At 60.7% G+C, this 22,644-nt stretch overlaps 6 protein-coding genes across 6 annotated transcripts; 3 read left to right on the forward strand and 3 right to left on the reverse strand.

Moving 5' to 3' along the window:
- Positions 1-1,001: 1,001 nt before the first annotated feature.
- DCS_03196 (uncharacterized protein) lies at positions 1,002-3,801 on the reverse strand (the record flags this gene model as incomplete). The annotated part of the gene is made up of 9 exons (XM_040800520.1): positions 1,002-1,949; positions 2,042-2,067; positions 2,113-2,126; positions 2,180-2,205; positions 2,251-2,320; positions 2,374-2,681; positions 2,807-3,117; positions 3,235-3,306; positions 3,384-3,801. 9 exons carry the CDS (start codon positions 3,799-3,801, stop codon positions 1,002-1,004), a joined length of 2,193 nt encoding a protein of 730 aa, XP_040661403.1.
- Positions 3,802-4,120: 319 nt separating this feature from the next.
- On the forward strand, positions 4,121-4,798 carry DCS_03197 (uncharacterized protein; the record flags this gene model as incomplete). Its single annotated transcript, XM_040800521.1, has 1 exon — positions 4,121-4,798. One exon carries the CDS (start codon positions 4,121-4,123, stop codon positions 4,796-4,798), a length of 678 nt encoding a protein of 225 aa, XP_040661404.1.
- Positions 4,799-8,472: 3,674 nt separating this feature from the next.
- Positions 8,473-8,949, forward strand: DCS_03198 (uncharacterized protein; the record flags this gene model as incomplete). The annotated part of the gene is made up of 1 exon (XM_040800522.1): positions 8,473-8,949. The coding sequence occupies one exon, from the start codon at positions 8,473-8,475 to the stop codon at positions 8,947-8,949; it is 477 nt and encodes a 158-aa protein (XP_040661405.1).
- Positions 8,950-9,015: 66 nt separating this feature from the next.
- On the forward strand, positions 9,016-11,147 carry DCS_03199 (uncharacterized protein; the record flags this gene model as incomplete). Its single annotated transcript, XM_040800523.1, has 2 exons — positions 9,016-9,479; positions 9,569-11,147. 2 exons carry the CDS (start codon positions 9,016-9,018, stop codon positions 11,145-11,147), a joined length of 2,043 nt encoding a protein of 680 aa, XP_040661406.1.
- Positions 11,148-12,303: 1,156 nt separating this feature from the next.
- Positions 12,304-16,611, reverse strand: DCS_03200 (uncharacterized protein; the record flags this gene model as incomplete). Its single annotated transcript, XM_040800524.1, has 5 exons — positions 12,304-12,678; positions 12,828-13,149; positions 13,371-13,643; positions 14,031-15,044; positions 15,248-16,611. 5 exons carry the CDS (start codon positions 16,609-16,611, stop codon positions 12,304-12,306), a joined length of 3,348 nt encoding a protein of 1,115 aa, XP_040661407.1.
- Positions 16,612-17,935: 1,324 nt separating this feature from the next.
- DCS_03201 (uncharacterized protein) lies at positions 17,936-19,690 on the reverse strand (the record flags this gene model as incomplete). The annotated part of the gene is made up of 1 exon (XM_040800525.1): positions 17,936-19,690. One exon carries the CDS (start codon positions 19,688-19,690, stop codon positions 17,936-17,938), a length of 1,755 nt encoding a protein of 584 aa, XP_040661408.1.
- Between the last annotated feature and the right edge of the window lie 2,954 nt (positions 19,691-22,644).

The following is a 22,644-nucleotide window of genomic DNA, read 5'->3' on the forward strand; positions in this document are numbered from 1 at the left end:
AGTAATACTGCTGCACTCTGTGCACTCTGGTACTGCAGCCCTCTGTGCTCTCTAGTACTGCTGCCCTCTAGCATTGCTGCTGTACTATGGACTCCCTACCAGGTACTAGGTACGTCAGTACTGGGTAAATAAACTCTCTTAGTACCTAGTACTTGGTACTGCTGCACTCTTTAGTACCGCTGCACTCTGTACCTAGTAGGTATTGGTATCAACACTGCTGTATGTACTCCCTAATGGAGGTACGTAAGTACTAGTACTGCTACTCTCTACTTGGCACTGCTGCACTCTGTGCTCTCCACCACTTGGTATTGTTGCAATATGTGCTCTCTTCGTACTAGGCACTTGCCAAGCACTGCTGCAATCTGTGCTTGTACCAAGGAATAATACTGCTGCACTCGGTGCACTCTAGTACTGCTGCATTCTGCAGGTACTTGGTATCATTCCTGTGCTCTGTACTCCCTACTAGGTACTAACGTAAGTACCTAGTACCTAGTATTACCACTCTCTACTAGTACTTGGTGCTGCTGCACTCTGTGCTCTCTACTAGTGCTTAGTACTGCTGCAATTTGTGCTCTCTTCGTACTAGGCACTTACCAAGCACTGCTGCAATCTGTGCTCTGTACCAAGGAATACTGCTGCACTCTGTGCTCTCTAGTACTGCGTCACTCTGCACTCTCTACTTGATATTACTGCTGTACTCTGTGCTCCCTACTACTAGGTAGGTACCTAGTGGTGCTTGGTACGGCGCACTCTGCAAGTAACAATGCCAAGTACTCTCTGCCTTAGGTAATACTGCTCTCTGCGAAGGTACTGCACTCTGCAAGTAACAATACCTAGTACTCCCCAGCCTTAGGTAATCCTGCTCTCTAGGTACGTACTGCACTCTACTCTCCGTCAAAGTGCTGCCCTCTCTGCTGGCACGCCGGCACTCAACCACCACGACTGGCACGCCATGCGAGGACTCCTCCTTGCGAACAGAGTACGTAATTGCTTGCTGCGCTCTACGCAGGCGGAATGCAGATGCACTTGCGCCGGGCAGGTGGTGACGAGTGCTGACCACGAGGTGCTCGTGGAATAGGCTGGTGCGCGCGTCCCCACACGCACCGCAGGCACATGCGCCGCACCGCGCCCGACCGGGCAGGGTTGATATCAGGACGTTGCGCGGCCGCGCGGGGCGGAGACGCCGGCGATGACGGTACGGTGCGTACGCCCAGGATGCGGTACCTGGCCATCTGCCTTGCCGACGGGCCAAGATGCCAAGGTGCAAGCAGGTACGGCGCCGGTCGGGTGAGTGCCTGCGCCCGGGTGGTGCGGTGCCCGTGGGTGGGCGGGGCGCGGGCGAGCCGATGCTGGCTGCGGCGTGGATGGGGCCGACGCAAGGGATCGGCGATGCATGCAAGCAAGTACTTGCTCCGTACGGTACATGTGCTTGTAGGTGTAATTCGTTGCATGAATGCTGCACACTTTCTCCGAGCTGCATGCGAGGCAAGGGCCTGCTTACCTTTGTGGCGGGTGCTTGGGCTCCGTACGCCTGCATGCATCGTCGACGCCGGCCATGTCGCGCATGAAACTGGCGGTGTGGGCTCGTGGTTCGTCAGCGTCAGGTCCCAGGCGCCCCCGGCACCTGCAAGCACAGCGCATGGCAGGCGAGTACAGTAGAGATGCCCGCTGTCGAGGTGCTCAACCTCGACGGGGGGCGCAGGCGCGGGAGGGTCAAGGGAGGGGGCCGGAGCAGGACGGTACGCAGGCTCGGGGCCGTCGGGTTCGTCGGCCGGTGGCACGCACGAGGCGGACGCGCATGGCCACGCGGGCCACGAGATTCGACGACGCATCGGGGACCCTCCCTCTCCTCCGGCAGGCAGGCAGGCAGGCACCTTGCGTCCGGCCGATGCTGGCTCACGCGCACGTCGGCTGCTGAGGCGCGTACGTGGGCCGGCATTGCGCAGGCTCTGCAGGGTGATGCATGTGCAAAGTGGTGTGCGTGCTCATGGCACGAGGTACAAGCAGGTATTATTCGTGAACGGTGCTGCACTGTACGTACTGCGTGTTGGTGTGCTGCAAGTGTGCCTACAGTAGTACAGAGTAGTACGGAACAGTACCTACTGCACGTACTGCGTGTTGGTGTGCTGTAAGCAAGTGTACGGAGTACGGAACAGTGCCTACCTAGTACTGTACGTACCGCGTCTTGGTGTGCTGCAAGCGTGCCTACAGTAGTACAGAGTAGTACGGAACAGTACCTACTGTACGAACTGCGTGTTGGTGTGCTGTAAGCAAGTGTACAGAGTACGGAACAGTACTGTACGCACTGCGTGTTGGTGTGCTGCAAGTAAGTGTGCGGAGTACGGAACAGTGCCTACCAGACCTTAGTAGTACTGTAAGTACGGCGTGTTGGTGTGCTGCAGGTACTGTGATACAGAGTACTGAGCCCGGCAGCCACCACCGTCGGCACGTGATGCGGGCGGGGAGATTTCGTCTTCGCGCGCATGCCGTCGCCGGGTGCGTTCGAAACGCACGACTCGGCCGAGCCCAACGAATCGTCGCGCCGTCGCCGATGCCACAGTCGACCTGTCACCAGGCCGGCGGGTCCCCCTTTGCCAGATCTCATCGAGCCGTCGTCGGCGGAGCCAGACTGAAACGGGCGGGAGGCGGCCCTTGGCGCTCGGTAGTTTGGGCGACGCTACCTCAGGACGGCATCAGGTTCGAAACGAGGACGCATGGACGACGAGGCGAGCCTCGGGGCCCCCATGGTCGGCACTTGGGTGCAGGCCTAGCCGTCGAGCGTCCGTCGTATCATGCTCGCCTCGACGGGAGCATCGACCTCGACCCAGCCGGGGGCGCGCCATCTCGAGCCCGACTTTGGCCCGGCGGACGCAGAGGCAAGGCGGCCGACGGCAGACGATTCCGAGAGCATCGCGCGGGCCACGGTGGCGAGGAACCATCCGGAGGCGGCTGCGACGATCGAGCGAGCACGCGACGCAGCGAGCGCACCTCGTACCCGTCGAGGCATGGGCCATCGGTCTGTCGGTATCCAGGACTGTCGGCGGCAGGCAGGCGGCGGCGGCATCACCGGGAACGCGTGCGAGCGCTGGAACCAGAGTGCCGCCACGACGTGGGTGCCTTGGATGATGCTGGGTGTCTACTGCTAGGTGCAGTCACTGGACAAAAGTGACGATTCAGCTTTGGTGGCGCTGCTCCTACAAATTGAATCGACATTTTTGCCCCCCCCCGCTGTACGGTCGCTACCAGGCACGGTGGTGGGGTGGCGAAAGGGTCGATTGACCTTGTCGTCGTGTGGCGCCACGGTCACTTGACAAAAGTGACGATTCAGTTTTGGTAGCGCTGCTCGTACAAATTGCATCGACATTTTTGCCACCCCACTGTACCAAAGCTGAATCCTCGCTGGACAAATGTGACTGCAGACACGCCGAGCACGGGTAGTAAAACACGACGAGGCTGGCCCTGCGTGGCGGCCGAGGCGGCAGCAGCCACGGTGCCACCGTCGCAGGCCTCGTCGTCGTGCCTCCTGGAAGGCTGGAACCGGCCGTCCATTCGACGGCCTTGACGCCACCGAGAATGGCACGTCGGCGTCGCACCCACGACGCTGGCCGACGCTCGCGAGACCGGCTCGTCCGGCCGTCGTCGGTCGCGAGGTGTCGTCGGTCGGCAGCATGGTGAGACGCAGGGGTCGCTGCCCGCCACCGTCCTCTGCACGACGAGCCTGCCGCAGAGCAGGGCACATGGCCAGGCTGCAGCACCCGCCACCGTCATTCCCTGCCCGCACTGTGCACCGTGGCCGTGCATTGGGGGCTGCGTGCACGGAATTACTGTGCGGCAAGTACTTGTACGTAGCGCGGCTGGCGGATGCTTCCTGTGCTTGTGCGGTGCGGAGTGCAAGTGCAAGTACACCTACTTGCTGTAGTAATACTGTACGGTGGTGCACTGTAGTTGCGAACGGCATGTGTACCGTGCCGAGTGCGGACTTGATGTGACCGTACTGTACGGTACCTAGTACTAACGGAGTACTTTGCCCAGTACGGTACTGTAAGTATTGTATACAGTACTTGCAGTACAAAACTCCACAGATACAGTACGGTACAGTGCATGCCAAGGCACCACCACGATGCACTGGATTAGGTACCTAGTACGTACTGGCCCTCCGCCGCAGCGCAGCTCCCTCCTGCCCACACCTGCTGTACTTGCGAGGCAGGTCGATGCGAGGTACTCCCTACTTGCTTGCGCAGATGCCGTGCTCGCAGCAACATGGTCGTGCCTGCTCTCCGCCGACGCAGCTCCTTTCTGCTGCCCATGTGCACCGCTCGCCGCGTCACCCCCCCTCTCTCCCCTCTCCCCTCTCCCCTCTCCCCTCCCCCCTCCCCCCCTCCCCCTCGGATCCCCTCGCTCGCCCCTCGCTCCCCTCGCTCCCCTCGCTCGCCCCTCGCTCCCCTCGCTCCCCTCGCTCCCCTCGCCGCGTCTGCAAGCGGCGCTCAGCAAGACGCTCGACAACTCGACCGACGGCATGCTGCCGTCATCCCGCCGCCGACGGCCGCGTCGCATCGTGCCATCGTTCCTTCGTCCCTGCGGACGGTTGCTTTCGGCAGGCCATAAAACCGCCTCGAGCGGGTCCCCCTCGCTGGCCGGACCGGGAAAGGCCAAGGACACGACGCTGGCGGCCACACCGTCGTCGACGGACGCCGAGCGACAAGCTCCAAAAGCCCCCGACGCCCCCGCCCTAGCCGGCGTGCCTTGCACCGCTGTTACCAGCAGCAAGGGTGGAGTGCCTGGCCGTACCTTTGACTAGGCCGTCCTCGGCCCAGGCACGGCATCGGTGGCGCCCAGCTCGGCGACGGGGGTGTGACGAGGTCGACGCGCCCCGTGGGAAGCTCCCTGCGCGCCCAGCTGCCGGGGTGGTGCTGCTGCTGCCGATGCCACACTCTCCGCTACGGACCTGCTGCTTGTGGGCAGGGACCGGGTGGGGGAGCGACGACGACTTTTGAGGATTGCCTCTTCGAGGAGGAGACGGACATGGAGACGAGCCAAGCGTGCCGCCGCGTCCACGCCATCCGATATGCATGCACGCTACTGGATATACGTGCCACCAGATGTTCTTGCATGCCGGCACTGCACGTCCGTCCCATGCCGCGAAGCGACAGCACGCACGCCCGCGAGCACGGCGAGCACCGGTACCGCCTCGTGCGTGCCGCCTCGTCTCATGGCGGTCGGTACCTGCACGGAGCGCAGCAGAGCCGAGCAGGCGTGCTTGCCACATGCAGATGGTGGCCTCGGCCGGATGGGCCATGCCAGCAGCGGCCACGACAAGGACGAATGGCCGACCCTCGAGCCGTGCGTCGTCGATCCCCGAATCTTGCCCGCTTGCCATGGCCAGTTGTCGTGGGAACGACCACCTGTGATGCCGACTGCATCCGCCTGGCGGTGCTCGCATTTGTCCGAACGGGCCACGGAGCACGCACATCCCGGGCCTTCGTCTTGGCCGGCCTCGAGCGCGGCATGACTTGGCTTGCACCGTGTCGCTGCTGGCCGACGGCTCCCGGGCACCGTCCTCCCGTCGAAGCCGTCTCGGTGGATGGAGACGACAATGGACGAATCCACGCGGCAAGCCGTGCCGTGGCCGTCGCCCGTCGTTGTCGCCGATGTCATGACATGCGTGCAGGACGGGGGACGGAGACGTCCTGCGGCGACGAAGAGGACAGTACAGCACAGCACACCACATCACGGCGGGGCACAGCACAGCACAGCACAGCACAGCACAGCACAGCACAGCACAGCACAGCACAGCACAGCACAGCACGGCACAGCACGGCACAGCACAGCACAGCACGGCACGGCACAGCACACGTTGGGGTGGCCATGGTCCCGGCGCGACAGGCTGAGATGGGTTGCCATGCATAGGTACTCTTCCGAGTGCCGTGGGAGCTGCACTTGCCGTGGGAGCTGCACTTGTCGACTTCCAGCTTCTTCGTGCGTGCGACCTTGACGCGGAAGAAGGATGAGAGCGACAGGTGGCGTGAGAGTTCACCTGAAGCCACGACTGACAGTTGATGGGGTGGTGTGCCTCTGACTAGCACTCGTGCCTCCCACCAGCCCTCCCCCGGAAGAACGCTAGGCCGTGGTGGTGACGGCCGAGGGGGCGCTGCCACGGCTGGTACGGCCGGTACCTGGCCCCCCCCGCCAGAGAAGCGTCGGAGCTGGAGGCGCAGATGACCTACCTGCCCGTGCTTGTGCAGGCTGCCGTACCTTTGCTCCGACGGCCTCGCCTTGGCTGCAAGTGCTGGCACGTCTTCGCAAGCGCAAGCACATGTACGCAGGTGCGAGTGCATGCACGGCAAGCATGACATGCACCCAGGTGTAGGTGCCGAGTGCAGAGTACCGCCACGCGCAGTGCATGGGCGGTTGGGTGCATCTGCGTGCCGGTGCCGAGCCGGTTCCTGTAAGAAAGGCCTCTGCTCTAAATGGTGCCTGCGAGTACTAGGCAAGTACTCGACCATCCTTCTTCTTCCACATGCTGACCAAATGCGAGCTCCGTCAAGAGCTCCGTGTGCCGTCAAGACCATGGTCCGCCATCAAGATCGTCGGAGCAGATCCTGCCCCCTGGCACGGGGCGTGTGGCCATGGACGGCGTCGATCCGGCTCGACGTTTGAAGCTGAGACGCGACGCTTGTGCCTTTTCGGACCGTCCGCAGGTCCTGGGAAGCCTTTCGCCTCGCACCAAGTAGGTTTCGCTAGCGACCATTTTTACTTCGGCACGATGCCCCGTCGGCGTCGTCGCCGGCCCTCGCCCGTCGCCGTACCCATCTGGCCACGCCCACCGATGGACCGAGTACCTACCCAGCTCGGCGGCGAGCGCTAGCACGAGCGACGTGTACTTTGGCCGGCTACGGTAGGTCGCTGGTGATGGCGCGCTCGAAACAAAGGTGCGGCTGGCGCCCGATGACGAGCACCATAGGTCACCGGCGGAAGCTGTGCCTGCCGTCGTCGTGGCGCATCTACGCCAGCCTGCCTCCCAGGGCAGCGTGCCTCGCCGGAGTGCCCAAAACGGACGGCCGTCGTCTGGGCCGGATCCGGGACCGCACCATGCTGCGCTCGAGTATGCCGACGGCACTATTACCTGCCCTCGCTAACCCGCTTGATGCCTAGCAGCTCGGCACCAATAGCGTCGACGAGCCTGCGCTCGACGTCGAGGTAGCGCTGGCGGGTGGGAGCCCGGCGAGCCGCCGAAGCTGTCGCCGCCGCGGTTCGGCGTCCGCTCCCGGCGCACCTGCGACGAGGCTCGCGTGCACGTCATTCGTCCATCATCCGTCGACCCTCGGCCGATGCTCCATCGGGCACCAGAATCGATGATGCGACCTGACGTCGACCCCACGGGAGCACGGCCGACGACGGCAGCCGAACGGCAAAGGGGCAGGGCGGACATGGGCTCGACGGCCGCCCAAGGAGATGATGCGCGCGTGCATGTGCCTGCGCATGTCGACGAGCCCGTGTGTGGTGCGGGCACGAACATGTGCTGTGCGGTGCGGGCACGAACATGTGCTGAGCTGTGCTGTGCTGTGCTGTGCTGTGTGTGCTGTGCTGTGCTGTGCTGTGTGTGTTGTAGTTGTACAAACAAGTACATGCGGGTGTGGGTGTGCTTGCAAGCGGCACGCCGTAATTGCTGGCACCCCGTACTCCGTAATTGCTTGCTGGAGGTACTTACATACTTACCTAGGTATAGTATTACTTACCGTACTTACTTACAGCTATGAGGTAGGGTACCAAGTAGGGTGCTCGTGCGCGAGAGTGCCTGCTGGGTACGTGCGGAGGGTACATGTAAGTACATGTTCTGCTCCGTTACTTGCACCTACTTACCTACCGCAGCACTCTACTTACTTACATGTACATCAAGTACGCTGAACCTGGGCACAGAGTACTTGTGCAGTGTCGACTGCTGGAGCTTACAGTCCCCCCCCCCGCTGGGTGTGCTTGCATTGATTCTGTTCCTGCAGGCACAGGCCGCCGGCTGGACGAATCGCAGGCCTCGCGCCGCACGCCTGCTGCGGCTCCCCCAATCAGCTCCACCCGCACCCGCACCCACCCACCGCCCTCGCTGCTTGCGTTTCCGCTTCCGAACCTCAGCGAGGAGCGGACAAAAAGTCAAACGCAAGCTGCCTAGGGGCCTTTCGCCGCCGCTGTACGGAGCAGCGCCTAGTGCCTGCGGTACCTTCTGCGCCGCCCCTTTGGTGCCCACCCTCTGCACCCGACCCGTCGTGCCTCGCCAGCTCTTCTAGCAGCTCCCTCTAGCAGCTCCCTCTAGCAGCTCTAGCTTGGCGACCTTGGCCGCCTCGCACGCCTGCCTGCCTGCTGGCTAGGTACCTAATCGATCACTTACCTGCCTAGCAGCTTGCCGGTGGGCACACTGAGCGCTAGCCTTCAGGCCCTGGCGTCCATGCTGCCCCGCCGCCCGCCCGCCCACCTCGACGCATGGCCAGACGCAGACAGGGACGGGCGGGCGCCTGTCATCTCGCACCCAATCCGTTATCCACCTCGACTGCTCCCCTCCCTTTTGCCCTTTCCTCTTCTTCCGCCGCTCCTCCTCCCCCTTCTCCCACCTCCCACGCCGACACGCACATCGCGGCCCACGACCATCGAAGCTCGCCATCTCGGCCTCCTTCGTCCCTCTCCCCTCCTCCTGAGCCTGCCGCCGTCCGGAGCGAGTGCACGGCGAGGTCGACGACCCGACACGACTCGCCGCCGCCGTCGCAGCAGCTCGTGCCACCCGCTCGCTCGCCGCTCGGATCGACCACCACCCCCCCGCCTCCCACGCTCGTCCGTCGCCCACACTCGTCCGTCGCCCACGCTCGCCCCGTCGCCCACGCTCGCCCGTCCTCCCACGCTCGCCCGTCGTCCACGCTCGCTCGCCGCCGAGCACGCCGTCGTCGCCGGATGCAAAGAGCATAGGCCGACCGTCGATTCGACTCGCCACCGAGGGTCGGAGAAGCTGCGTCGCCGCCCGTCCCGACGCCCATGGCCGCTTTCCAACCCGTCAACCCCCTATCCGTCAACGCCAACCCGGCGGCCGAAACCATGCACAAAGACTCGGTGACGCCGTCGGCCCCGACCGAGGCCGTCGTCACGCCCCCCGACGACGGGGCGACGCCGACGAGGGCGACGTTTGCCGGGGCCGCCTCGGGCCAGAAACCGCTGCCGACCGACGCCTTTCCTCGAGGCGTCCGCGTGCCCGATTCCGCCTCCGTCTCGCCGCGCCGGGAGGCTCCGTCGACGATGGTGCCCGGCGAGTCGATGGATGTCGACATGGACGAGTCGGACGCCGGCGAGGAGCACGCCGACGACGGCTCCGACGACGAGAGCGTCAACGCCGACGGCTCCAAGTCGAGCAAGAAGAAGAAATCCCAGCGCTTCTACTGCACCGACTACCCGCCCTGCAACCTGAGCTTCACGCGGAGCGAGCACCTCGCGCGACACATTCGGTGAGCCTGCTGTCTCTCCCCTCTCCCTCTCCTCTGCCCCGTCGCCCCCTGCCCCGTCGCCGTGCCCGCCGCTGACGGTCCGACGCCAGCAAGCACACGGGTGAACGGCCCTTCCAGTGCCACTGCTCCCGACGCTTCTCCCGCCTCGACAACCTGCGCCAGCACGCCCAGACGGTGCACGTCAACGAGGACATCCCCATGGACTCGCTCGCCGCCACGGGCTCGCGCTTCCAGCGTCACATACGCGCCGAGCGAGTCCGCCAGGCCGGCAACCGCGCCCGCGCCTCCACCGGCGGCAGCGCCGGCGGCCCCGTCCGCGGACACTCCAAGTCGCTGTCGACGTCGAGCATCGCGAGCATCAGCTCCATGGGCTCCTCCTACGCCGGCCCGCCCGACCTGCGCCGCCGCCCGTCGCCCCTCGTCGTCGGCTCCGACCCGCGCTCCCGCCACTCGCTCGAGTCCTACCACGCCCTCGACGGCCCGTACTCGTACCGTCCGCCCTCGCCGAGCGACTTTGGCACCCCGACGTCGGCCACCTTCTCGACGACGCAGAGCAGCCCGCGGTGGGGCTCGGGCATGGTCTCGCCCATCTCGTCGCACTCGCGCTCCCAGAGCGTCTACGTCCCGGGCAAGAGCCCGCCGGGCCGCCGCCTGAGCATCCCCTCGGCCTACCACGCCGCCCACGCCCACCAGCCGAACCCGCCGCCGCAGTCGGCCTACGGTCCGGCCCTCGTCAACGGCGGCCACGCGCCGACCTACCACTCGCCCACGGGCTCGACGGCGCCGTCGTCGTCGGCCTGGGGGAGGCGCGACTCGGCCGCCGCCGCCGCCGCCGCCGCCGCCGCCGACGATGCCTGGCGCCGTCGGACCTGGCACCCCGACAGTCGCGGCTACCACGGCGCCAACGCCAACCCGCCCCCGAGCCAGCTGAGCGCCGTCGGGAGCCAGTCGGTGCGGCCGAACCCGCCGCCGCCCATGGCCACGCCGTCGTCGACGCAGACGTCCTTTCGCCTCCCCGGCATCGAGTCCTTCGACCCCCTGCCGCCGCGCAACCCGTCGCCCATGTCCGTCGACGGCGAACCCGTCCGTCGCCACTCCATGTTTCCGCCGTCGCACGCGCCCTCGGACCTGCCGCACCCCGACGAGCGCCGGAACCTCAACAGGTACGACGCGAGCCTGCAGCGCGGCCTGACGCGCCTCGACATCGGCCGCAAGTCGCCGCCGCGACGCGACGCCGCCGGCGCCTGGGCCTCGGACGCCAACAGGGCCGTCCAGGCCCAGGCCGAGCACGCGCGCCAGAACCCGACGACGGTGCGCTTCGAGCATCAGGTGCCGCCCTCGCGCCAGGGCCACGCGCCGCCGAGGGCCGGCCACTCGCTGCACCAGCAGACCATGTCGGCCCCCTCCATCTCGCAGGCCGAGGGCAAGCGTCACGCCTGGTACCACGGGCCGGCGGTGCACGCCAACGGCACCCTGCCGGCGGCGCAGGATCCGCGCGGCGCCCACGCCGACCGCATCGTGCACCCCAACCTCAACGGCGCCTTTGGGTTCCCCGCACGGGAGCGATCGTCGAAGCAGCAGGATATGAAGGACGACGCTGCGCTCGACCGGCTCGAGGCTCTCGTGGCCGTCGCCACGAGCGAGGGCACGGCCGCGGCGGCCTACTAAGCCTCGAACCAACCCTTTTTCTCGAACCCACCCTTTTTCCTTTCCTCCCCGCGACGAAGAGGAGCCTCGCCTTGCTCGAGCTTCCTTCAACACTGAGGACTCGACTTGAAATCCCTTCACGGCAGCACTGGTGACGAATTTCCTTGTACCTGACCTCTGACCGACCCACCTGGCTGGTGCCGACAATGACCTTTCGTCTCGGTTTCCGCCCAACCCTCGTTCATTTTTCGACCGTTCGCGTTCCCGCTTGCTTCCGCTGAGCCTCTCTCGACGCTCCGATGGACCGTCTCGGCATCCGGGTGGCCCTCGTCCTCCCGGCCACCGTGGGCAGCGCCCGGCCGGAGAGCCGACGAGACGGAGCTCGCCCGTGACCTTGCCGTCTCCATTCCCCTACTTTCCTTGGTTGAGCGTGTTTTACAGCGCTGCTTTACGCGGGGACGCGCTCCTCTGACGAGTGATGAGAACCTCGCACCCACCAAAACTACACCATCCTGCTGGGAGTCGGGCACATGCGCGTTGTGGTCTGATCGACGGCCAACGGCATGAAGGATGATCAAACTCGCCTTGTGAGCCGTGGCGCCGTCGCCGCGTCACCGGGGAGTACCGTTTGCCGTCGCTGGATCGATGAGGTTGGCCTCGTCCCCGTCGGCGCATCGCAGCACTTGCCGCTCCAGGCGCGAGCCGACGGCGCAAAGGGACTTTTCTTTGGAGGCCCGGACCTCTCGTTTGTCATGGATTTTATACCCCGATACTTGCATACACGCGGAGCCGTTGCTCCCCGGTGTTGCCCAGCGGCGGGTCTTTTGGGTGTTTGGGTTCATGGTGCACATACATATATATACAGAACATACACGGCGGCGCGGGTGCTTGGGATTGGGATTTGATAGCAACATGGATTATTTTGCTCATGGATGGTGCCATGGACGGTGCCAGTGGACGTTTGCGTACATGATCATGTCTTTATGGCCTATGCGTGCGAGTCGATGCGAATGTGCCAAGCAGCCGTTGAGCCGGTACGGTCGGGAGGACGAGATGCCTGCTTTGCCTGTGCCAAAGGCGACCGTGAGCAGGGCCTCGTTGTAAGTGCCCCCAGACGGCCTGCCAATCTTGTCGACGGCAGCCCGCTCGACTACAGGCGTACTGGGCGTGTGTCGGGCTACCGACTGGTTCCTGGTCGGCCAGCTGCTCGAAGCACCTGTGGTGCAGGGCTGCTGATCACGGCGTCTCCGGCGAGGCCGGATATCTCCGGATCAATCAAGCTCCACCCGGAAGGTGTGGGGCCGTAGCGTGCCAAACCATCACCGGCAGCCCCCGGCGGCTCCCGGCGCCACGCCGGTGATGCTCGTATCTTTTCCATCGCACTCGACGCCAAAGGAGGGCGAGGCGGAGGGAGGGGACGAAACGATGAGAGGAGAGGAAGGAGGGGGTGTACGCTCATGTTGTCCTGGGCGCGGTGGAAGTCGTACGTCGTGAGCAACGCCTTCCGAGCAACGTCGACTCCTTCTCCGTCCCGTGTGGACTGAGCTTCCTGCTGGAGGGATACGACGGGTGGGAACCACCGACGGCGGTAGGTGCGTCGACACGGTCAACCTCACCCCTGTTTCGAACACATTGCTGGCACCTTGTACTCTCTTCTCTCCCACCGCCCGCCCGCTCTCCAACGCCGGTTCGCCATCTCACCCTCCGGTCCCGAGGAGCACGTAGCACAGCAAAGCCCCGCGAGCACCACGAAGCTAGCATCTTCGCCCTCATTCTGTGCCGTCCTCGTTCCCATCCTCGTTCCGCACTCTCGCCGATGATGCCCAGACACGGCATGACGCCGGGGGACCCGCCGTTCATGGTAGCGGCGACAGAGTCTACCCAAGCAGAGAGTGCGTCGAGTGGCGAGGAAATCAACACATCGATGACGCTTGTGTCGATATACCTGTTCCGCATGGCCGCCGTGGCCAGATGCCTGGCGGTTTCGTCTCCCCTGGCCTTGGGCTCGTTCAACGTCTGGTTCCTATCGGGACAGTGTGCCAACAATGATAGCACACACTGTCGGTTGGGCATCTGGACGGGCTCAGCGGTACGTTGCGTGCCCCCCCCCCCCCCCCCCCCCAACCTGTCTCGCTGGCTCCGTGCACCCGCACGCAGATGCAAGGAGAGTATGTGCAGGCAGAAGATGCAAGAGGGCCCTGCGCATGACGGCACGTGTCGGAGAGGTAGAAGCACGGCGCTGACAGCACAACGCCCAGTGCCTCGTCGCCTTGATCTGGTTCACGGCGGTGACGGCACACCTGGTATCCATCCTGAGCGGGCGCAGTCGATGTGTGATGCACTGGACGGCGCACGCCGTCGCCGGGCTGCTGATTGCCGTCTTCGAGACGGTGTGCCTCGTCTACATCATCCAGCACGCGGCGGAGACGCGTTGGAGATTCATCTTCATCCCGGGACAAGCCCTTCTGGTGTGAGTACGCCTCGCCGAGCGCCGACGTCTCGGCGACCGAGGCAACGCTAACGGGAGCCCGTCACAGGCTCGTTTCCTGGGTCGAGTTCATGTGGGCCATGTTTGGGAAGACCTGGGAGGAGGACTACAGTGCGCGAGTGCGGGCGATGAGGATGGCCAAGGCGGATGAACGCATGGAGAGGGCGAGGCACGGACGGGCGTGAGACGACGAGAAAGGTTCGTGGTCTGCATCCGTCGCCGTCGTCGCTTGGCCTCGACCGTGGACGGGACGAAAAAGAGACGGCCAAGGGGAGCAAGGAAGAAACAGGCTTTTGGAGTATCCCTATGTAAGCAGTCGTCAAGTAGTGCCAGCAATGACGCAAAGGCAGACGGCCACGCCACGCCACGAGCGGCGGTTGGCATGCCGTCGTCGCATCGTCCTCGGTCCGCCTCACAGATCGGCGGCGTAGCTTCCGTTGGCGGCGAAGCGCAGCTGATGCTCGCGCAGGTCGGCCCAGTGCCGCAGCTCGTCCTCCTCGTCCTCGGCCGTCATGAGACTCGGGTCGGGCGCCCGGCCGTCGGCGGCGAAGCCCGTGCCCTCGAGCTTGAGCAGGACGGCGACGAGCTCCGACAGGGCCTCCTCGGCCTTGAGGGCAAAGGGGCCCTTGCGCTCGGGCGCGTCGGCGAGCAGGGTCGAGGCGAGCTGGCGGATCTTGCTGATGATGGAGCCGCCGTTGGGCTCGAGGTTCCGCTGCGAGACGAGGCCGAGGACGGTGAGGAGGTTCTGGACGAGCAGCTCGCGCTCCTGCGACATGAGGTCGAGGATGTCCTTGTCGTCGGCGTCGCGCAGGGCCGATTCCTCGTCGGACTGGCCCATGGCCTGCTGCTGCGGGTCCCGGAGGTAGACGTCGCGCAGGTTGAAGTAGAGCTCGACAAAGTAGGAGCGGGTGGCGAGCTGGGAGACGAAGAGGTTGGCCTTTTGAATCTCGTACTGCAGCCGACGGCGACGCGACGGCTCGGCCTTGATGGCGACGCGGATGTCGTGGGCGGGCTGGGGCTCGGGCCAGAGGGGCGGCACGTACTGCAGGCCCGAGTCGTCGAGGTTCGCGAGCGAGTCGGCGTCGTCGGCGTCGGCGTGGCTGCCAAGCTGCAGCTCGGGCGGCAGGTTGTCGATGATGCCCTTGGCGGCGAGGAGGCCGTCGCGCAGCAGCAGCCGCTGGTCGGGCCAGGGGAGGGTGCTCATGCCGTAGGCGAGCTCGAGGCTGACGACGCCGTTCATGGTGGTGTAGATGTCGATGGCGAAGCGGAAGCCCGTGAGGAGGGTGACGGCGCCGTCGGGCTGGTGGACGATGTCGCGGGCGACGACGCAGACGTCGTCGACGTTTTCCGGGTACGCCGGATAGGGCAGGCTAGGCGTCGAAGGGGCGATGATGAGGTCCGAGTGCGAGGCGCCGAGCTGCGAAAAGGACCTGGCCGGAGCGTGGGTTAGCGAGGGGGAGGGGGAGAGAGATGCAGAGAGGGGGGGGGGAGATGCAGAGAGAGGCAGAGAGGGGGGGAGACAGATACAGGGAAGGGGAGAGACGGAGACAGGGAGGGCGAGAGACGGAGACAAGGAGGGCGAGAGACGGAGACAAGGAGGGCGAGAGACGGAGAGAGGACGAGGCAGACGTACCGAACGGCGAGCAGCAGACACCAAAATATGCGCTTGCCAGTCTCGTCCTTGACGTGGTTGAAGCGCGGGGCCTCGGCGGCGTCGGGCGAGTAGGCCACCTCGTCGCCAAAGGTCGGCAGGTCGCCGGGGTGGGCGGGACGGCTGAAGCCGAGCTCGCGGATGAGGGTGAGCGTCTCGGCCATGAAGTGGCGGGACGCGTTCCACTGGTGGCAGTGGGCCGAGGCGAGGCCGAGAAAGTAGCTCGCGGCGGCGTCGTCGAGCGACTTGGGCTGCTTGAGCACCCAGCGGCCGCCGCGGGCGTGCAGGGCAATGTCGCGGCACCTCTCGACGACGACGACGGCCTTGGGGAAGAGGTGGACGCCGTGCTGCGACTTGAGGTGCTCCCGGGCGCTGCGGGGAAAGGAGGCGACGAGGGCGGCAATCATGCTCGCGAGGAGGGCGAGGAACTCGGGACGCGTGCGGTCGTCCCGGCTCGCAAACGACTCCCGAAACGTCGGCTCGTGGGGGAAGGGGGCGAGGGGGTGGAGGTAGGCGAAGAAGTCGTCGACGAGGAGCTCGAGGACGGGCATCGGGGCGATGGACTCGGCGTCGAGCGCCGCCTCGGACGAGATGTCGAGGAGCGTCTTGGCCGCGTTCCGGGGCGACGGCACGGCGGCGGTCAGGGGCGCGGCCGGGGAGACGGCGGAAGCGGCACGGGCACGCTTGGCAGCCTTGGCCGCCTCGGCGTGCTTGTTGGGGGGGCCGCGGCGTTTCGTCTCGCGGTCCGAGGTGCAGTCGACGCCGAGCTCGCGGCAGGGCTTGCAGGGGATGGTGGAGTCGTCGCACTTGACCTTGCGCATGCTGCACATGTCACAGGCGCGGCGGAGGCGGGTGAGCTTGGGGTTGATGGTCGGGTCGCGCATGACGGCACCGGGAGCGGCGGCGAGGAGCTGCTGCTGTTGCTGCTGGTGCTGGTGCATGTGCTGCTGATGCTGGTGCTGCTGGTGCGGGGGCAGGGACGGATGTTGGTGTGGCGGAGGAAGAGCATCATGCTGCTGCTGCTGCTGCTGATGCTCATGCTGCTGCTGCTGCTGATGCTGATGCTCATGCTGCTGCTGCTGGTGCTGCTGCTGCTGAGGCGGCGGCGGCGGCGGCGGCGGAGGAAGAGATTGCTGGGTCAGGGGCGAGACGTGCTCGGCGGCGGCGGCGGCGGCATCCTGGAGTGCCTGGCGGTTCGCATGTGCGGCGGCATCGCTGGCGGCCTGGAGGATCTCGAGGCCATTGCTCGCGTAGGCATGAGCGTGGGCGTGGGCGTGGGCGGCGGCGGCGGCGGAGACGGCAACTTGCTGGGAGGGCGAGGGTGGTGGAGATGTCGAGGCAGACATGGCGATGAGGCTGCGAATCCGAAGACGCGTATGGCGATGGCTGATCGTCGGCCGATGTCCGGGTGAGGAGGGTAAGGTGAGGGAGGAACTCCGGAGCAGAGCAGCGAGGCTGGCGGCGCGTCACGTGAGGGCGCGGGGTTTCGGACGGAGTTTACTGTACAGTTCGTGTTACAGTCAGTACTGTACGGAGTACGGAGGACGGAGTACATGTAAGTAAGTACTTTTTTTGACGGAGTACTTGAGTGCTTGTACTTGCATAAGTACTTAGAATACCTTTATGTACTTGCACCAACTGACGTAAGTACCTGTAGCGATTGAGGACTTGGTATTATTAATTGCTTGGGACAGGCCAGTACATACAACTACAGCGAATGAGTGCTCTGTTAGTACTTGTCAATTGCTTTGGACAGGCCAGTACAACAACAGCGACTGAGTGCTCTGTATTAATTACTTGGGACAGGCCAGTACGTACAACTACAGCGAATGAGTGCTCTGTTAGTACTTGTCAATTGCTTTGGACAGGCAAGCACCACTACAGCGACTGAGTACCTAGTAGGTACTAGTACTCGGCATTAATTGCTTGGGACAGGCAAGTACAGCTACAGCGACTGAGTGCTCCGTAATAATTGCTTGGGATAGGCAAGTAAAACTACAGCGACTGAGTACTCGGTATTAATTGCAGGGACAGGCAAGTACCACTACAGCGACTGAGTGCTCTGTATTAATTGCTTGGGACAGTCAAGTACCACTACAGCGACTGAGTACTCGGTATTAATTGTTTGGACAGGCAAGTACAACTACAGAGTGAATCGACCTTTTGCTACCACTACAAAAATGAATCAGTACTTTTGACACCCTACCGTACTTGCATCTCTTGCATGCACGGAGAACGTGTGTATTGCTCAATGTACGGCGTACGCAAGTCGAGTACCGAGTATTATAGTGAGTATATCCGTAATATAGCCGCTCTGCAGAGGAGGGTTGTACCAGTATGTACCGAGTACTTACAACTACGAGTGCAGTACATGTAAGCTTGGCTCGTGGTTATCGATAGCAATTGGCTATGGGATCTGTGTGTTCTATGTACATAGTGACTAAGAGTAGATTAGGATTACGTAATCGTGCTCCATACGATTACGGAGAGGATAAAAGTGGCCGCTCAAGGGCAACCTCTTTTCCCTTCTTTCGTACCAAATTGAATCCATCAAAAGAGATTTCGCTACCAGTTTTCCCCCAGAACCGAACCAACAATACTATGTTGTACACAGCTTCGAGTAATAGAAAGGTCCAAATTAGACCACTTCTCAAAAAACCTCCAAACACTTCAAGGAGCGTTCGGAACCTTGAACTTTGTTGATACCTTCGGTGATACAACGTCGCCTTCGCTAGCAGCCGATACGCCTTCGACCAGCAGTCCGCCGGCATCAACGGCGTCTACACTTAGCGCTGCGACTTCGGTGGCGTCGGCGACCTCGCCAAGACCAGGGATGAGATTTGCTGCTGCCACCGCTGGAAGGAGGGCAATTGCTATCTTATGTCTCTCAATAAAGCCCCATGTCTGCTTGAGCCAGGACTCTTCGTTTGGTGCTGGGATGGCGTTCTTGACAGATTCCTTGCCAGAGATAGGGTCGCCTTCGGCAGTTGGAATCAGGGGGAATTTCCCACTCCAGCCCACGGCTAGCCCATTAACCTGCATAAATTCCTCAAGCTGCTGGAGATGTTGCCCCGAGTTTGATAGCTTTGGCTGTGCCTCTGTATTGGCCGTATATGCGTCGAACTGCTTGTCATAGTCTTCGTTTTTCTGAAAAAGGGGCGTTCCTTCTCGAAAGGCTTTCTCAAAGTAGTCACGTAGTCCCGCCTTTCCATTAACGGCCAAAGAGGCAGGCGGAGCGTAGTCGTGTGGAATCTGGGCCCAGCCGAGAACTTGTGACCATTTAATGCCCCCGGCTACGACGAATTCTTGTCTCGGAGTGACTGCCTTCCCATGACCAACCGACTTCGCTGCGTCGACCATGTTTGGCGTGGCATGGACGACGTAAACTACGCCGTAGTGGCCTGGGGTGTGCTTGGAGGCTTCGTGTGCCGCCCGCTTGGCTGCGGTTCCGAAGTCTTGGGACGTCGGAAGAAAGAAGCTTGGGGTGTTCAGGGGCAGCTTGGCGGCCATCTCAAGCTCTGACTGAGCAGCTGCCCCCTTCTTGAGTAGGGAGTCGGCTGAAGGGACGAATCCGCCTTGTTGCTTGGCCACGGCTGGCAGTACAAAGTCGCCGTAAAAGGCGAACCGAGGGGCGTCCAAGGCCGCCCCGGGCTTTGCGACGTTGGATGCCGGCTCCTTGTCGCGGGACTCGGCACCATCTATGCTTTCGGATAGTTCAATCAAGTTGGCTCCCGATTTAACGTTAACCTCCTTGCATAATTCGATTAGGTTCACCGGTTCTTTCCTGCCCCATGACTTGAACAAACCCTTCACGCCGGCATAGTTGATCGAAACCATGTTTTTCATTTCGAGCCACTTCCGGAGGTAAAAGCCGGCGTCCTCGAGGTTGTATGCCATTTTCGAATCCTCCATCTTCTCCATTTTCTGCATTTTCCCCACAAACTGCCAGTCCCACGGCGCGGAGATGAACTTTATGCCAGCGCTGCCTTCAAGCATCCCGGCAAGCACGGTGCCCTGCGCCTCGGCCTCCGACATATACCGTTCATAAAGGGCGGCATTCATGATGAAAAAGTTCTTGATTGTGTCGTCGGTCCAGCTTGATGCCCTTTCCGGTTGCACACCTTTCATAGCCGTATAAAAAATGGGCCGGAGCAGTTTGATGTCCGAAGAACATTTTGCCGAGTTTCCTATAGGGTTACAGCCGGACACTATAAAGTCCATATCTTCGGTCTCATCACGGTTTTGGAGTATAACGTTCACGGCACCACCCTGAACAATGAGTGTCATTTTTTTCCCCAGTTTGGCCACATCATTGTTAGCACGCTCCATAGCCTGCAATAAGTTTTCCCTGGTCAGTTTTCGGATCGGTTGTGCGGCCACAGAGACGGCGAGGAGAGCCGAAAGAAGAGTGTTAACGAAGCGCATGGTGAGACCGGTTCTTCAAATAAGATATTTGAAGGAAGTAGTTTGAAAGCGGGTTGCCTAAATCTACAACTTTGCTTTTTAATACTCCAAATGTCTCGTACTTTTGAGGCATCACGTTATTTATACTAGCAGAGAATCATGAGCTCGTGTTCTGGCTATGGACATGCCGGATTGTGCTCATATCTACTTCGTATTTGGAGCTTCTGCACTTGCTGTAGCTGAAAAATTAATGTAGCCGCCTGCATGAAATCGTATGGTAAATACGGAGAACATATCATCATCATGCAGCTCTTATGGTTATTTTCGGCTTCAATATTTGGTGACGCTCCGGCATTATCTTGCAGCCGTCTTACCGCAGCGCAGGCTTTCTAATCATACGATATACGGACCTATATGACTTATTATGTATGATCTATTTTTGTATGGCGAACTAAATCAAGAATTGCCATACGGGAAATAACATTAAGGCTCCATATCCTCCATTAAAGCCTTGGCGCTGCCCTCCTTTGGTATAGGCACGTAGTGTTCGACCACCTCTGCTCTGCCTGTACGGAGTAGCCCGGCAGCTATTCCGCAGCGAATCCAACTCTTTAAGCACTCCCCTATTTCAATAGTTGATGCTCCAAGGAGCATTCGATCCCATGAAATTGTACGCCGTGCTCCGGAAAATGTATGCTCGGGATCAGCAGACATGGCGGGTATTAAGATAATGTCTATTGCCATCTTTGAAAGCCGAGGAAAGCGCTCCTGTTGTTCATCTTGTAGCCACCAGGCAAGGGGGGAGCAGTTAATTGGAATGGGTGACTGGGCGGTGTAGGTTTCGTACTTGTTAACGTCTGATATTAAGCCCCTGAGCAAGCAGGTTATACTCATCCTGCCCCGGTGCCGGAACTAGCCTAGCCGTCTGCTTTTTCGGAAAACCTAGGCGTATTAGTACGGGCGCCCCCGCCTAGGTACCGATCGTCGAGTCAAAAAGGTGCTATAAAAAGGATCTGCCGCCGCGCGCCAAGCGGGTCGTAAAGAATACGAGCATACGGCGGAACGAATGAGTCGACGAATACGATGTTGTATCGGCCGCATAGGAGCCTGGGCGGCTGCAAAATATTCCTCAACGAAAAATGCAAGTTTTGCAAGTTTCGTCGGGGATTTGGGGATTCGGCTACACGCATTGGGCGGAAACTTTTATCCTTTCCTTTCTTTTCGCCGCCCTATAGCTAGGGTAGCGGTGCGTTTGGTTAGGCGGCGTATTTGTTTGCAGTCTCCGCTCGCCCAGCTATGCATCGGGCCATACTGTGCCTCAAGGGCCATCAGCAGCTCACTTAGGTACTGCTTAACCAAAAAAAAAAACCCAGAAACAGGAAGAGCAGCTCTAGGGTAGCAATAAGATGTCAAGTCTATGTAGCTCTCAAGAAACACAAATATATACACCTCAAGCATCTGATACTAGAATCAGTCCATTATTTCTATGTCCTTACATAGCATATATGTGTTATGGAGTCACTAGTACTACCAGTATCTAGTGGTCGGAAAGAGTTGTTAAGAAATCTACAGAACTCTAACTCGAAGTTCAAGGCATTGGAGTACTTATACTCCAATGCCCGCTTAGTCATAGGGCGAGCAAGTCACGTGCTTCTGCACGTGACTCTATCCTAGGACATAGCACTATTAGGCAAAGCCTAATATCATAACATTATATACAGTTAATAGTCTTATATATAGTTAACAGTCATTTGTACAACCAACAGCTGTTACTTCTCAATATACTGTACTGTCGTACCTAATGATCGCTCTATAAATAATACCAACTCTCGTTGCACCTCTATCTGCCTCAATTACTGCCTCAATCGCTGCCTCAATCGTGCCTCAATCGTGCCTCAATCGTGCCTCAGTCGCTGCCTCAATCATGCCTCAATCGTGCCTCAATCGCTGCCTCAATCGCTGCCTCAATCGCTACCTCAATCGCTGCCTCAATCGTGCCTCAATCGCTGCCTCAATCGCTGCCTCAATCGTGCCTTAATCACTGCCTCAATCGCTGCCTCAATCGCTGCCTCAATCGTGCCTCAATCACTGCCTTAATCACTGCCTTAATCGCTGCCTCAATCGCTGCCTTTTAAGTAGCAATATATGTTACGTAGCAATATATATTGAAGTAGCAATGTATGTTGAGTAGTAATGTATGTTGAGTAGCAATACATGTTAAGCGACAATATATATTAGCGTAATAGTGCCTTACTGTCTAGTATGCCTTTTGTACTCAACACATACTGTTATATGTACTAGCTTTTTGACTCTATACATACTGTTGTATGTACTAGCTTTTTGTACTTCTACAGGCTCTTATATTAAACACTACACAATGCCTTGTGTTATGTTTGAATAGCTACTGTGTTTGCATTATATATTACTGACCGGAACGAAGGTGCTTCACATGATCGCTACCCTAACAGTCTGTCGGCACCTTGACATCCGGTTACGAGGCTGTCACGGAATAGGGCACGTACCCGTAGGTACTGTACTTGTACTTGCACGTACACGTTTACAGTGCAGGTAATACATGCGTACAGTGCAAGCAATACATGTTTACAGTGCAAGTGATACACATCTACAGTGCAAGTGATACACATTTACTCCGTACAGTGCAAGTGATACACATCTACAGTGCAAGTAACACACATCTACAGTGCAAGTAACACACATCTACAGTGCAAGTAACACACATTTACAGTGCAAGTAACACACATCTACAGTGCAAGTAACACACATCTACAGTGCAAGTAACACACATCTACAGTGCAAGCAGCGTACTGGGCCCTGTCACAGCTGCCGTAGGCCCACCCACAGTGCGGGGGAGCTGCCATCCCAAGTACTTGTACTTGTGCTGTACTTGTGCTGCTATCCTTAATACTGCCGGGCGGTGCGACGTTGAAGCATCCCCAACCTCAACCTCCATTCTC

Source organism: Drechmeria coniospora, chromosome 01 (assembly GCF_001625195.1).
Source record: "Drechmeria coniospora strain ARSEF 6962 chromosome 01, whole genome shotgun sequence".
Taxonomy (NCBI): Eukaryota; Fungi; Ascomycota; class Sordariomycetes; order Hypocreales; family Ophiocordycipitaceae; genus Drechmeria; species Drechmeria coniospora.